We start from the raw sequence: 15,729 nt of genomic DNA on the forward strand, positions 1-15,729 counted from the left end.
ACTTTCTCTTCGATTCTCCCGCTACTTTCATTAGCTCCTTACTGCCATCTAGTGGACTGGAGTGTTCTTTCTTCTTCTTCTTTGGGTAAGGCAGGCTAGACGCAACACGGCGTATTGCTGCCCTCCTCAGGTCGATGAATAAGGTCCTTAGATCAATTCTTATATTCGTGTGTACCAGTCTATATAGTATATATACAGTCAATATATACCGGTGTACACTCCGGTTCTGTGCAAGAACTCCAACAGTCTCTTAACTTTCGCCCAGTTGTCCAAGTTTAATAGCGTGCTCATAATAATAATAATAATAATAATAATAATAATAATAATAATAATAATAATAATAATACATTTAATTTATAAAAGTGCTTTAAAAGATTCCCCAAGACACTTTACAAGGAAATAAATTATACAATAGAAAAGCAAAGGAAAACAGTGCAAAAAAAAAGCAAAGAATGCAAAGAAAGCAAAATAAAACAAAACAAGACAAAAAAAAAAAACAAAAAAAAAAACATTTATAGGTTAAAAACCTTTCTAAATAGGAGGGTTTTGAGTCCAGATTTGAATTTGGTGAGTGAGGGAGATAATCTGAGGTGTTGGGGGAGAGAGTTCCAGAGGTTGGGGGCAGCGACAGTGAAGGCCCTGTCCCCCAGGTTCGGTGCTTGGGTTTGGTGAGAGGGGTGAGGAGGTTGGCATTGGTGGAGCGGAGGTTGCGGGAGGGATTGTATGGCTGCAGAAGGTCGGTGAGGTAGGAGGGAGCTAGATTATGGACTCATGCTAAAGACTGCTTCTCCAGCTGTTTGCAGGTCTCTGAACAGCGTCCTTCTTTCCAAGCATATATTTCACGCTGCAAGAGAACATGATTCCACGTCCACACAGACACATTTTCCATCAGAGTGCTTCCGTATCAGGGCCAGCCCACTCTTGAGCCCACAATGCCCGAGCCTCTGCCTCGTTATAACTACTGAATCTCTTCTTTTGCACTTAACATAATATTTTTCCTTTCCCACTGTACTCTGAATTTCAAAATATGACCTCCCCTTTCTTTCATTTTCCCATACATTTTGCCATGCATCTTTAACCCACTTATTTATAATTTCTTTATACTCCGGCAGTCCATAAGGCAAACACATTCCAACACTTTCCATCTTTGTAGCTCAGTTTGCCATAGGATCTGCTCCCTCAATTCCTTCTATTCCCATGTGTGCTGGGACCCAAACAAATCCCACTTTTCCCCCTGCTCTGTGAAGTCTATACAGAGTTTGATTTATCTCTGCTAACACCTCCGGCCTAGACTTGGACTTCTGCTCTTTAATTGTTGTCAATACTGCTGCTGAATCACTGCATTTCACTACCTGCCTCAATGTCTTGTCCTCTACCCACCAAAGTGCCCATAGTACTGCCACCATTTCAGCAGTAACTGACGTGGTCAGGAATCCGCACCCTCTTTTTAACTCCCAGCTCAGGTATGTATACTCCAAAGCCGACTCTCCCACTCTCCGGTTCTTTTGATCCGTCTGTATACACTGGAATATACCCATTCCAGTGCTGGCACAAATAAGGACTGGAGTGTTAGGAAGTGGCTTGGCTTAAAACTGTCCGACCTATTGTACTGTCACACTATAGACCAGGGGTGTCAAACTCATTCAGTTCAGGGGCCACATGCAGCCCAACCATAGAGCCCAACTTGATCTGAAGTGGGCCGGACCAGTGAAATCATAACATAACCTATAAATAATGAAAACTCCAAATGTTTCCCTTTGTTTTAGTGCAAAAAAGTACAAGTACATTCTGTAAATGTTTACATTTAATGAACTATATTTTTACAAAAACAGCTGTTATATTATTCTTCATGATGAGTCTCATAGTGGGGCCAAATATGAAATTCTTGAAGCACTGAAACCTGCTGCGAAAACACCAAACACGCAGCACAGAGCACACATCACCTGACAGAGTGAAATGAAGAACAGAGAGATTATAATAATGAAGAAGAAGGTAAACTTCACTATTGTGGACCCCTCAGCTCCAGCGTGAACAGTTTGCTAGCTGGACAGTGTTGTATGCAGCCAGAGGCGTAGTGCTATTGACAGAGGGCACCTGTGACATATGCACCTGCATGGTAAGCATGCTCACCATATGTGGCTCCTTTCGAAGATTGTGGAATCCACCGTTCCTGCTGTGACAAGTTTACTTATACGAAAACTTTAGTGCTAATTGGATCATGAAGCTCTCTAAAAAGTTTTCATTAATTCCAACCAGATTATGCAAACTGCAAATATTCTTTTTCTCACTTTGGGGGAAAAAAAAAAGTCCTGGAGTGCTGTTCAGGTGAGCTCAATCAGCACTTTGATTTCCTGCGACCCCAGAGGATCAATTTGAAATAATAATACTAATAATAATAATACATTTTATTTATATAGCACCTTTTAAAAACATGTTTACAAAGTGCTTTACAGAGTGCAAGACATAGCAAGCGAAAAAAACAACAATAAAGTACATAACAAAGGTAAGGAGAGCTAAAATGAGTGAAGTAAAAACAATAATAAAAACCATGCAGAAATTAAAAAGTCAGTGATGAGTTAAGAAATGAAAGCACATTTAAAAAAGTGTGTTTTTAAAAGAGGACAAGGATGTGGCTTGCCTGATCTCCTCCGGCAGGTCATTCCAGAGTGACGGGGCTCTGACTGCAAAGGCCCGGTCACCTCTGTTTCTTAACCTCACCCTTGGGAGTTCCAAGAGGGACCTGGCGGAGGATCTCAGGCAAGAGTTTGGGACATACATCCCTAGACACTCTCTTAGGTACTCAGGGGCCAGTCCATTTATTGCTTTAAAAGTGAGAGTTAAAATCTTAAAATCAATTCTAAAACCACAGGCAACCAGTGAAGGGAGGCAAAAATCGATAGAAGTAGAATATAAATATAAGTAACTTTTATTGAAAAATTGCAGTTAATGTCTTCTCTATTTTTTCACTTTTCACAGTCATGCTGGCCGGATTGGCGCCTCTGACGGGCCGGTTTTGGCCTGCGGGCCGTATGTTTGACACCCCTGCCAAAGACTGTATAAATCTTTACAGCAAACGTAAAATTAAATATCCCTCCAATACATTAACCAATTTGCAAAAGTTTCAACCAATGGTAAAGACATATAAACAAGTACAATGTTCATTAGTAAACTGTTGGTGCTTTACAAATGAAGTCTGATTGATGGATTAATAGTAAACCTAAACTATCACTCAAAACAATGTGACTCAATCCAAAGTGCTCTAAAATATCCAGAACCCTTTAATTTAATTATGCTATGTAGTTACAAAATATTTGTTTTTTATTGGTTAAAAACATACCATAAGAAAGAAAATAACGGTAACAAAAATTTGTTTTCTCATTGATGCCTCTTTTCAGAGAGGCTGTTATGATGTCTTTTGAATAAGACATTATAATAAGAAACCCAGATTTGTTATCCCAAGATATGGTGGAAAATAAGTAAAGATATCAGGAAAACAACAGGAAAAAACTCATCATCAGGTTAAGAACTAGCGTTATCTTGAAATACCTAGATAAATAAGTAAAGATCTCAAAGAAATCGAAAAAACATTTCTAGTTATCAAGGGAAAACAGTAAACAAGTGTATGGATGCTCACAATAGGGTTTCTGTGTAAGCCTGCATATTTTTGAATATAGCAATTGTTTTTCTAGCCAAACTTCCCTAGTACTGAATCTGTTTTCTCACTTCCTTTATTAAGCTACTGCTTCTCAAATGTCAGACTTCCACTGAATCTTCACTTGATGTTATCTTTTAGACAACAAAAAGCCCCATGTCTGACATGATTTAGTAGGGCTATTTAAATGCCTTTATTGGTTGCATTTCTAACAGACACCTTTGACCAGACTGGATCAAAACAAAATGGTTCTAAATTGACTACTGTACTAAAAACCCAAAACCGTTATTAATATTATCAGTTATATATGATTGATATATGTACAGGTAATTAGTGTATTTTGTTCTGTTAGTTATAATGTATTGGTTTGTTTGCTTCATATTCAATCAACATTGAATATAATCATGTCAGTTTTTTCTGTTTCGACATCTTTCATTATAAAGCCTCTAAAAGAAAGGTAAAACAACAGGCTATATGTGTGTGAAGCAAACTTTTCACAAAATGATATATTAAGTTAAATAATCACATGTATTTTTACAATTTAATGTTTTGTGTATATTGTAATGAATATACATAATAATACATTAGGGTTTCTTAACTGTAAATTGACATCATCAGATGTGGAATTTTGTCAATCAAATTAAAAGTACAATCAATCAAAACAAACTATCATTAAATTAGTCATAAAGAAACTCAGCTTTTGACAAATGTATTTGAACTCTTTACCTGGTAACAGATGATGCGTCAGCATTAGGAACCAATCAGAAAACGAGTTTGCAATAGTTGCGTATTTGAGGATTTGGTTTGTGATATTGTGTGCGGGGATTTTCCTTGCCTGTTGCTTTCACTTCCTTCTGTCTCCTCTCAACCTTAAAGGTAAAATATTCATTGAACTCTGTCATTTACTGAGTTAAGCAGCTTTCAACCGGTCCTTAAATAAGGTAGTCCTATCATTACTATGTGTGTGTGTGTGTGTGTGTGTGTGTGTGTGTGTGTGTGTGTGTGTGTGTGCTTAATGTAGGTGTGTTTGTGACACTATAATCACAATTTGTTGTATTTGAAATCTTAGTTTTGTTTGTGTTTGTTTACAGGTTTGTGTTTTTGTCAAGATGTCTAACCCTGAGACTCAGTACCAGCCTCTCGTTGGAACTCCCAGCCAGACAGCCGTCAATGTCCCAGCACAGGGGTAGGACTAATATATGAAATTGTTACTTTTATCTTTAAGGGGTCTCAACATAAGGACCAAAAGTTGTTTACCACACATTAAACCATTAAGGGAAGTGTGTTTTGGCTATAAGCAAAATACTCATGAATGATATTGGTGATTTTTGTTGTTTTTTTGCATTTATGTTGGATGCTTTAGTGGGAAAAAAAAGTACTTTATTTTACAGGTAGCCATCACATCATCCTAATTTAGAGTTTTAATGCATCTTTGTCCTCAAATCAGCCATTATTTTCTACTTATCCCATGAAATCAATCAGTAGTCTTTAAGCTTTGTCAGTTTCAGCACTTCTTTAGTTTAAAAAAAGGAATTTGATGTTTCCGATCTCTTTGTGCTTTAAAAAACAAGTCAAATGAGACTGATTTTCTAACATGTGTTTGAAATCCTCCCAAAACTAAATCAAAACTAATGCCTGTCCCAAAAAAATTGCGATTTTATTGAAAAAACAACAATACACTTTTTAACAGCAGGCCTAGTTTGAAGTACAGAGTTGAAATGAAGAAAATAAAGTTTTTTAAATGTAGTTTAAGGTTGATGTTATTCCACCAATATTCTGTCGATGTCCTCATGGGTTTTGTTCCTGATTCTTTGATTACACAAGTACATACCACGTCAATGACAAACATCTTTAACCATTTTTCTAAATAAGACTGTTATTCATCACGAAATGTACACTTGACTGACAGCAGTATGAGGGTGTTGTTTCAGTATCTGTGATACAGCCTTAGAGTGAGAGAAAAAGTAGTGTCAACATCATCAACTTTCATTGAAGTATCTGCTTGACGACAGCTGACATCATCACTCACCTGATGGTGTAGATTTCTGTTTGAGAAGAAAACATTACTCAAATTTTGTTTTCTGCTCTTTCAACTATCAATTTACTGATTCCTCTCTGTGCCTCTTCTTTATTAACTGTGTTTTCTATAAATTAAAATAGATAAAAGGGTTGGTCAACCATAAACCCATCCTCAAACAGTTATAACAGCTTATTTTTGCTCTTTGTTCTGCATTTGGATTCCAATTCAATAATTCAAGTCCAAAATGTGCTTTAAACATTTTTCTCCTTTCCATCTTAACAACTCCCTTTTCCACCTTTTCCTCCAGCGGTCGCCCCTCCCGGGCCTATAAGATGGCAGGTTTGACTCTGCTGGCCTGTGTCCTGATTGTGGGCCAGGCAATGATTGCGTACTTCCTCCTCAGCCAGAAAGGTGACATCAAATCTCTGCAGGAGCAGAACAACAACCTGCAGTCTCAGCTGTCGAAGGGGAGATCTGGTGAGAAGACTACAGTCAGGAGGGATAAAATATAGAAGAAGTTCTTGTGCTACAAAGATAAACTTAATTTGTCTTGTTATGAGCAGATGGGGAAAATGTCAAATGTCAGTGAAATCCCAACTGTCCTGTGATATTACTCATTTGATTTTTTTTAAATGAGAGTAGAGGAACAAATCAAATACTCTCTTCCTCTTTTTTATTAAGTTAGACGCTTACTGAACCACAAAAAAAAAAAAAAAAACGATTTGGTGAGACCTTCTAAAGTTTCACGCTGAGGAAGGATAAAATAAAAACTCATTAAATATCATTTTCATTTGTGTCCTAAAAAACAAACATCTGAGGAGCAGTTCAAGCTTTGTCGTTTGACCTCCTTTTTTTTTTTATAACTACGTCTTTTGTCATTTGTTCTCCCTCTGACACGCTGCTCCTCTTTCTGTCTGTAGTTTCAGCTCCCATGCGCATGCAGATGCCCATGAATGCTTTGACTGAGCTGGTGGATTTCTCAGAGGAGAAGGTAAAATCCTCAAATGCCAGATTTTTGAGTCTGATAAAGATGTCACTAAGTGGGTTTCTAAAGTCCCATAGCACTAGTCTTTTTTTTTTTCATAAACACACACACACATCTCTTAACATTTCTTACATTTCATTTGTGTAGGGAAGCACTGAAAACAAGCTATACTCTGTTCTTTTGTGGTTATCTGCTGACAAATATGTTGATACAGATAAGCTAATATCATGCATTACTGCACTATACATTGTTCAGTTTTGGTGACAAGATAAAAAGTCCAGTTTTGAATGTCATTAAGTAACTTATAGAACCGGACCACTTGATTCAGGGGGTCAATGTGCCCATTTAATGTACTTTTATTTCCTTGAAGTTCTTATTTTTGCCACAGGGTTTGAATACCATGAGTTACAAATAATGTACTCCAACAAAGCATATTGCTCTCTCTACCTGAGACGAATGTTTCCACTTTAGTCAGATTGATAGCAGCAGTTCTCGTTGAGCAAGACTTCTGTTTTTGCTCCAACTAAAAGGATTACCATTTTTTTTAACGGATTAAAAAAAAGTCTGGAATCCTAAGCATTCTGTTGTCCATTATTATGACTCTTGGAATAACAATCTGAGCCTCTCCATGGCAAAAACAAGGCCTTCCAGTATATGTACTTTCTTGTACAGTTACTACAAAGGATATCATCAAAGCCTTCACAACCTGTTAAGAACTGGTCATGCTCCAAAAGTGTTTGTACCTGTCAGACATCAGATGGCAAAATATGCAAAAATAAGGTCCAGGTTAAAACATAGGAAAAGTACACTCTTATGGTGCACTTATGATATTGTTTGTCCCTTTTTGTAAAATCCACTTTTAGAAAGGGTATTTATTAATTATTATTTGTCATTGGCTGCTTTGTATGCAGGATTCTTCCACTGGGACCCCAGAGAAAACTGGTATGTGTTGATTTTTTTAATGTGGAAATACAATTTCTGACTTTAGGTTTCATAGCCACATTTTTCTATACATTCTACTAATGAAGATCACAACAGTTGTTATGTTATGTTAATTGTTTTTTCTAATTCATCTATTCAGTTCATTTCAATCTTTATTTCAGACTCCATATTGTCTATATAAAAGACAACACATACAATACAATATATACAAAAGCACCATCAAAAATCATACTCTGCATATATACAGAAGTCTCGGTACACTTAGAAAAAATATATAAATACTATATACTGCAAAAGAGGCAATTTTACACACATACTAAGCCTGTACAGGACATAAAACAGAATTGATTTCCTTATTCTCCTCTTCTTTTCTTCAAACATAAGAGGGTACTGAATGCCAGCAGGAGGCAGCTGGTATCAAACCTGTGCCTGTGCCTGGTTACCGACCCATCTGTGATGAGCGTGGTCTGTATCAGCCCCAGCAGTGCTTCATGGGTAAATGCTGGTGTGTGAACCCTGCCAGCGGCCTGCAGATCCCTGGATCACTGAAGCGTGGACCAGCCAACTGCGGTGTAAACTTCCTTATTGGTGAGATAACACACCAACACATCAAGCCATGCAGTCAGTTTAAGACTAGCCCACCACACCACAGTTAGCGAACTTGAGAAGATTTTAATACTTTTTGTCTTTTTGAACAGTATTCAAGCTTGATGGATTGATTGATTCTTTTAATGACCACACAGCTAAGCTGGTGGAATTTGTTTTCAGTACAGCTGCAGGTTCAAACATTACATTTAACAATAGACAAGCTCTATATTTGTTTGAAATTTTAACTAACATCTGCAGAAATGTTGTCACTTAATTGAACATTTTCCACCTATGCCACCCATACTTTGTTATAGTTGTGTTTTTCTTGACTACACAACACACTGCACATTCACCATTGCTGTATTTTATGTCATACCCTCAAGCTAAGGGCATTATTTCTTCTATTTGTTTGTTTAAAAGTAACTGCCATATCAACTTTTGTAATTTGCTTCAATCCAGATCTGGAGGAGTAATTTCATAAGGACAGAACTGTCCTAATTACTAATGATTATTTTTGGAATCCTGAATTAAGGCTAGAATGTTGTTGACGGTCAAATTTCTGTTTTTGCAGGCGGTCACAACAGAGTGTTGACTCTGCCAGTTGCTGACGCTGAGGAGTAAAACTGTGGTGAGTACAAACAAGGTGTTTATCAGCTTCACTTTTCATTCAATACTGGCAGTAGTTGATGTAGGACATGATGTTAGAGCTCTGTTATGGTTCAAATGTAGATTTGTTGAGATTAAAAAGTGCCCTGCCCCCATTTAGATATTTGAATGGGATTTTCTAATCCAAATGTATAAAACCTTGTATTAACTGTATTCTCTGTGTTTCTGTTTCTTGGGTGAATACAGCTGATGGAATCTACCAGAGACCAGCAACAGTCAAACATCGGTTTGAATCATATTACAACAACTTGGTGGGCGTATAATCAAAACCATATTAACTGCATTAGGTTTCGCTTTTGCTTACATCTTTCTTCCTTTTTTAGCGTTTGGAGAAGTTAAGGATTAACATTATTATTTCAGGTTTATATGTATATTTTTGGTTTCCTTCAGACTTCAAAGATTTTCTATAATTTGAACCCTGACCATGGTCAGTTTGCTAAAAGGAAAACGTTTTCTAAGTTTGAAAGTGTCTAAAGAACTGAACATTGGAAAATAAAAGCAGGAACCAAGAGCAGCAAATGTACCTGTTAGTTATGAGTTATTTTACTGAAAAGGCATTAAGCAATTAAATATGGACTTTCCACACCATCTTACTTTTTTCCTTTTTTTTCCTTTTTGAGATAAACAAAGACTTAGGGTAAGGGGATGAAGACGAATTCAAAACATTGACTCACATTTGAACACAACAACCAGGAATGATAGATAACTGTACTTTCCCACATTTATTTGAACACCCAAAATAAAACTTTTAACAACGGTTTTGGTGGTTTTATTTTAAACTCTGACATTTTCAAACTGAATGCCAAGAAGTTTGATGTTGTGTTTTTGCATGAATTCAAATGAGTGATACCCAGTTACATATGCAACTGAAATGTAGTCCTTTCAGTTTACTCGTCTTATTCTAAATACCACAGCATACTGAGTCTTAAGGAAGGGTATTACGATAAAATAAGAAAACATGCAAAGACATAAACAGGAAATCGTAAAAAAAAGTGAGCATGCAACACGGGGACAATAACATACTTATTGTCAACAGGCACATTTTTTTTGGGGGGGGAGGGTCCATTTAGCAAAGAAGGAGGACACACTACACTCAGTTTCCAGTTTCCCAAAACACTTTCCAGTCAAAGAAAACATCAAAACAACCTCGATCAGAACACTGTTACCCTTTATGGCTTTTTGTGTCTACCTGTTACAGGCCTGACTGTGAACACAAGAAATGTGCAATCGTTTCAAACGGCAGCAACTGATGCTGTCATATGAAAACATCTTAGTGCAGTTTTACATTTCATTCATTCTATGCATAAGGATGTACCAGTTTGGGAAGAGAAAAAGATGCTGAATCATGGATTTTATTATTAAAGGTGACTTTTTTTAAAGAAATGTGAATGAATATCAATTCTTAACTTTTCAATGGATGTGGAGCAACAAACTCTACCAAGCAATCAACAACTCACACTTTATGACATATCAGCTGATTGAATACACAACTGTTAATGTATCTGGTGCTGCACATGGAGTGTTCAGACTAGTGTCCACAGGCAACAGAACTACTTATGGACAAGTAATGACATCTAGCAAATGTGTAGATAAAATGCCCTCCTCAACACGGGATACCTTACAGTGTGCACACATTCTCATAACATGATGCACAAACATAATTTCTAAATAGTATATTTCTGCTTTTCTTTAATATATTTGGGTGATTCTGGGACAAAAAAGCATTGATTAAAACAAAACAAAGAAACAGTTTCAAATCCCAAAAAGACATACAAGTGCAAAAGATCAACTCGCTTCCAGCATTTGAAATAGGCAGCCTAATCCATTTAGGACAGGCTATTGCACACATGGCATGAGATGGTTTTATCAAGTCCAACCAGAGTAGGCACTCTTAATATATTTTACACACAAAAAACATCAACACACACAATTTATACGCTGTTAAAATCTCCCAAACAAAATTTAAACAGTAGCTGAAAATAATTTCACTTTGGCATATATACTGTATATATACATTATATTTGAGGTCTGAAAGACTTTGTAAGGAGGAAAGAGAAACATTTGGGAGCACTGTCATATTTTTGAATGTGGAGTGGGGAATTTTTGCAGTTAACAATTGTAAAATCGACAGCTTTCCATAAGTGTAATGTTAGTTTTTCTTCAAACCTCTACATATAAGGAGACTGAATTAAAAACCAAAATGTCTTACCAAGTAAAACTTGACCTAATAACATGGGAGGGTGTGTCATGGCCATAAAGACACATGATCCAATATTACAAACCTTGCTCTGACACCTACGAACAATGTGACAACTATCAAGAAACAAGTCAGACAGGTTTAAACCCTGAAGAGCACCATGGTGTGTGAGGTGAAACAATGTATACATGCTCTATCAAACCCTGAGCAAGAAAGTGCAAATGAGCCAAGTCTGCAATAATTGATTTCTCACCACTTGGGGGCAGAATACAACACTCTTCTTAACCTCACATGCTTTACTGTTACATATATACTGTCACCGTTTAGGCCACACTCTGTAAACCTCTAAAGCACTGTGTGCACTGTTTCTCTTGGAGAAACTCGGCTCTCTGTGTGTTTGAGGAGCCAATAAGTGTGTTTCTCTGCAGTAAACCTTATTTTAAAGTGAGATTAAATAGGCAACATAACTGGTCTGTCCATGTAGACAGTTGGTCACCCTTTCATATCCAGGAATCTCCAAAAGTAAGTCATGAAGAAGAAATAAAGCTGAGATCAGAGATCAATTATAGCAGCTACAAGGATGTAATTAATGACAGCAGTTTGTCTTGATTTTGATTATTGGCCATATTGGCAAAACAGGGGCCTAATGCTACAATACATGAATTGTATTTCTTTTTACATGGATTGTAATATGCTCAGTTCAGTTCAAAACATATTTCAGTCACCCGCTCTTAACACTAATGAAGCAAGCATCGAGGTGAATATACCCCACAAAACAATAATAATAATAATAGAATCACCATTTTAAACCCTTCTTTGTAAGCTGGGATCTACTTTAAAGTTTTAAAAACAATGTGGGTGCTGAGCAATACTCAATGAAAAGGTTTAAACTTAGAAGTATATCTGTTCCCATATGCAGCTGTATCTGCACCCTCTTCTTGTGGTGGTCTCTCGTTCTCCTCTCTCCTCTTCCCTTGGCTTCCTCCACTCCTCTCATTTGCTCCCTCCTTTCAAGTTCTTTATGTAGTCTTTGACTGTGTTTTCAATGTTGGGAACAGCATAATTTTGCGCAGCATAGATTCCTGTACAAGTTCCTATCACAACTCCCATCAGTGCAGAAGATCGTAGCCTTGCAACAACATAGCCTGCAAGAAACCCCTTCAGGAAAGGAGAGCCCAGCAGACTGCCTCCCTATGGAGAAAAATAGAGTAGACCTGCCTTAATTCTCAACAGAGTAAGTAACTTTGGCATAAATATAAGAAGCTGTATGAGACTTACTGGAGGAACCCCGGCTTGTATTTCATCCTCCATCCGTTTCTGGATGTCTTCCAGCTGGTCCTTCAGCTCCACCAGGTCTTTGAGCTGGCTCAAAGGACTCTGCACACACATGCAGGTACACAAACACATTCAGAGACAGACAAACATAGGGTCAGTAGGCGCTTTTCAACCGCAGGAACTAGAGACTTTACCCCTGAACTACTTGCATTTCAACCGGAGGAACCAGGGTCTAAATTTAGTTCAGGGGTAGATCATTTTCCCACATGAAAAGCCCCTGCTAGAGGGGTAGTACTTTTCAAAGGTCCTGGGACTTCTGGTTGAAGGTAAGTGTTTGTGGAGTTTACACAGTTGTTGAAACACAGAGGGAGTTCCTGGGAATGCATACTAGTTTAGTTTTTTATCAAGATTTGAAAATATTATTTAATAAAAAAAAAATTCTCCATACGTCACTGGCCTGATTTGCACAATCTAACCGAGACTTCAGCCCGCGGTCGAAACGCAGACAACAATGGGGGCACAGGAACCTTTTAGTTCCAGGGAAAGTACTTCTGGGGGCTAAAAGACCCCGAAACTCTTGGTCGAAATGCACCTTTTGTGTCCTTTTCTTTGTTATCAATAAGACAGGATGTTTTCCTCAGAAAGGGCCAAGTTTGGAAAAGTTCTCAGTAAAAAACATCACTTTGACTCACATACAATTATTACAAAGTTGTTTTAGTGTCACAGATCAGGGTTTCCCAAGACACCGTGGACAACTGAAAATGCTACCTCACTTAAATGTATTTATCACTTGAAATAATATCAAAAAGAGACAGAGTTGCATAAAAACTGCGCAAATAGGTGACTATAATGAAACATGGAAGGCCAATTTTTACAATGAGTATAAAACTGCTGAAAGTATTATGGGTTATGTATCAACTTCTTTACAATCACGTTGGTTGACTTGGTCATTGATATCAGAAGCAATGACTAGTAACACACCATGACATTTGAAAGCATAAAATGCATAGTTATTTAACACAACAATACAGAGTGGCAGGCTCACTGAGTGCATTTTGTACGAGTTGGTTAAAGGATAAATGATACGCCTAGCTTTAGCCTCTAGCCATTGCGTTTAGCTATGACTAATGCACACGTTGTTATTCTGTGAAGTTAGGGCGTTTGTTCAAAGCCAGTGAGGCTAAAGTTTCAGCTACCTGGGCATGTATTTGGTTGGGAAAAGTTCGTCTTATTTAATTGTCAAAAGGTCACATTACCACACAAACACGCTATCTGAACCCAAGGTAATTATAGTTAGTCCCATTAGTAGGCAAACTTTTTTCACCAAGTAAGCTAACATGAGCCTGTACGCCGCCGCCGAATAGAGTTGCAAGCCACCAGCTTGTTCATTACTATTGTAGCTCGTGAATGTTTTCAGTGTTCACAACACTGAAAATCAATTTAAAACCCTTGAATATGTGTTAATAAGGTCAATTGGGATAGCTAGCCAACTTCTTGACACGAAGTTAGCTTTACGCTAACTTAGCTTGGCTAATCAACACGACGGCTTTCACCTGCTCACACTGGAAACTAACTAAGGCTGAATGATGATGATAGAGAACCAGGTGAGCTGGTGTGATAAGGTTGCTATGTCAAATACACACAACTGTGAGTTAGAGTAGAAAGTTAGGGACACCGACCTTGTCATTTGCCATGTTTTCACTTCTGTTGACACGCCGCTCTTCTTCTTTTGCTAGAGGTTTTGTTGAAAATGAACATTACCACCCTCTACTGGTTACTTGCGGATCCTATATATTTTGATTTTTGATTTGATTTGATGTCTTCATTTCAAATATGTAAAAGTAAAATCGAAAAACAAACAAACATACAAGTAAAAAAGAAGAAATATTTATAAAAAAAACAAATCAATCAGCTCCATTAGCAAGCACTGAAACATTTTAATTTACATTTGCGAAAAGGAGTAGGAAGATGTGAAAACTTATCTAATCCTACCCCTTTATTTTTTTGCATTATACGAGTGCATTACCCCAAAACAAATCTTCATCTCCTATCTTCATACTTACACCTACAATCAAAAGCAAATCTGTCATGACCGGGAGACGGTCATTAAACCACTCCACTCTCTGTATAAACAAACCTTAAAAATATTGGACAAAAAAACAATGCAATACCACCACTGTAGGATACTGGAGAAACATCATCTTTTGAGTTTTGGGAATTTTAAATTGTATTCAAATGTGTGTCTTGTGTATAAGATTTTAAATGGCTTGGCCCCGCCTCCGCTGCGTCAATTTATCAACTTTCGGTCAGTGGACTCCGTTAAATCAACAAGAATCTCTTCGTTCATAAATTGCAATGTGCCCTTTCGCCGTACTGCCTTTGGGCAGTCAGCTTTTTCTGTGAAAGCCACAACTCAGTGGAACACCTTACCGGAGGACATTAAGAACAGTGAATCTCTCAGCAGCTTCAAAACCAAACTGAAAAGTCTGCTAAAGGACACTCAACACTGCAACCACTGATTTGATACTTTTAACTTGATATACATACTGTTTGTTTGTTTGTTTGTTTGTTTGATTGTGTGTGTGTGTGTGTGTGTGTGTGTGTGTGTGTGTGTGTGTGTGTGTGTGTGTGTGTGTGCGTGTGCGCGTGCGCTTGTGTGTGTGCAAGCAAGTGTTTTTACAATGTGATGTTTTAATTGTGACCTGCCAAGGGACTGCAGATGTAAATTAGCTTTAAGCTAACTCTGGTACAATGCATCAGATGGTGACATTTATGTTAAATATTGTACATGGTCCCTTTACAAATAAATTGAATAAATGAAAAAATGAAAATTCTCAACACTTGTACCTCATGAAAATTTCTTCTTTAAAACTCTTCTTGAACTGGATTATGTTCTGACATTGCTGTAACTCCATGTTGAGTCTGTTCCAAAGTTTTACACCAGAGATTGAAATACAAAAGCTTTTCCTTGTGGTCCGAACACTCACAATCTTTAATCTTCACTTCCCTCTTAAGTTATAACCCCCCTCTCTTTCACGTAGGAGTTTTTCCTCCATGATAATTGCCTTACCACTTTCTGTATGGCAGAATTCATGGCAAAATTGCATGAGAGGATATTGCTACAGGGTTATGTATCGTGACAAGCCTTCAAAAGTTCCCTCAACCAAAACCAACAGATGTTCACAATGGCCTCACCAGTTTCGGATTCCCACAATACCTTTCATTTTGATAAGACTCTTTGTTTAATTTTTGTGATAAGGTATGAAGGCAAAGGAAGTAGCTGCATATGTATTGAATCTTTAAGTATTTTGCACATCTCAAAACAAAAACCTTTCCTGTTATTTCTAATTAGGCCATGTGTTGCATTAATGTGTATTGTGTATGTCTCCAAGCATTTATTCACA

The 15,729-nt window shown here is 37.4% G+C and overlaps 2 protein-coding genes across 4 annotated transcripts; one reads left to right on the forward strand and one right to left on the reverse strand.

Moving 5' to 3' along the window:
- The first annotated feature begins 4,424 nt into the window (after window positions 1-4,424).
- Window positions 4,425-9,610, forward strand: cd74b (CD74 molecule, major histocompatibility complex, class II invariant chain b). 3 transcript variants are annotated; one of them, XM_034681546.1, is made up of 8 exons: window positions 4,425-4,528; window positions 4,744-4,838; window positions 5,980-6,149; window positions 6,593-6,663; window positions 7,569-7,599; window positions 7,984-8,187; window positions 8,759-8,815; window positions 9,040-9,610. In XM_034681546.1, the coding sequence occupies exons 2-7, from the start codon at window positions 4,762-4,764 to the stop codon at window positions 8,806-8,808; spliced, it is 603 nt and encodes a 200-aa protein (XP_034537437.1). In that variant the 5' UTR covers window positions 4,425-4,528; window positions 4,744-4,761; the 3' UTR covers window positions 8,809-8,815; window positions 9,040-9,610. The 3 variants fall into 3 exon arrangements, with proteins under 3 accessions (XP_034537437.1, XP_034537439.1, XP_034537436.1); XM_034681548.1 differs by having other exon boundaries at window positions 4,477-4,593; window positions 8,759-8,830; XM_034681545.1 differs by having other exon boundaries at window positions 4,477-4,593.
- On the reverse strand, window positions 9,557-14,101 carry LOC117811329 (SLC35A4 upstream open reading frame protein-like). The gene is made up of 3 exons (XM_034681549.1): window positions 14,005-14,101; window positions 12,329-12,427; window positions 9,557-12,241 (listed from the first exon to the last, which is right to left on the reverse strand). The coding sequence occupies exons 1-3, from the start codon at window positions 14,017-14,019 to the stop codon at window positions 12,044-12,046; spliced, it is 312 nt and encodes a 103-aa protein (XP_034537440.1). The 5' UTR covers window positions 14,020-14,101; the 3' UTR covers window positions 9,557-12,043.
- Window positions 14,102-15,729: the final 1,628 nt, after the last annotated feature.

This window comes from Notolabrus celidotus, chromosome 4, assembly GCF_009762535.1.
Source record: "Notolabrus celidotus isolate fNotCel1 chromosome 4, fNotCel1.pri, whole genome shotgun sequence".
NCBI lineage: Eukaryota > Metazoa > Chordata > Actinopteri > Labriformes > Labridae > Notolabrus > Notolabrus celidotus.

Excerpts from the sequence above, each read along its gene's own strand:
- cd74b (XM_034681546.1), top strand. The coding sequence starts at position 4,762 with ATGTCTAACCCTGAGACTCAGTACCAGCCTCTCGTTGGAACTCCCAGC. Across the intron at positions 6,664-7,568 it reads TGGATTTCTCAGAGGAGAAG|GATTCTTCCACTGGGACCCC; the intron begins GTAAAATCCTCA and ends CTTTGTATGCAG. Across the intron at positions 7,600-7,983 it reads TGGGACCCCAGAGAAAACTG|AGGGTACTGAATGCCAGCAG; the intron begins GTATGTGTTGAT and ends TTCAAACATAAG.
- LOC117811329 (XM_034681549.1), bottom strand. Across the intron at positions 12,242-12,328 it reads TACAAGCCGGGGTTCCTCCA|GGAGGCAGTCTGCTGGGCTC; the intron begins GTAAGTCTCATA and ends TTTTCTCCATAG.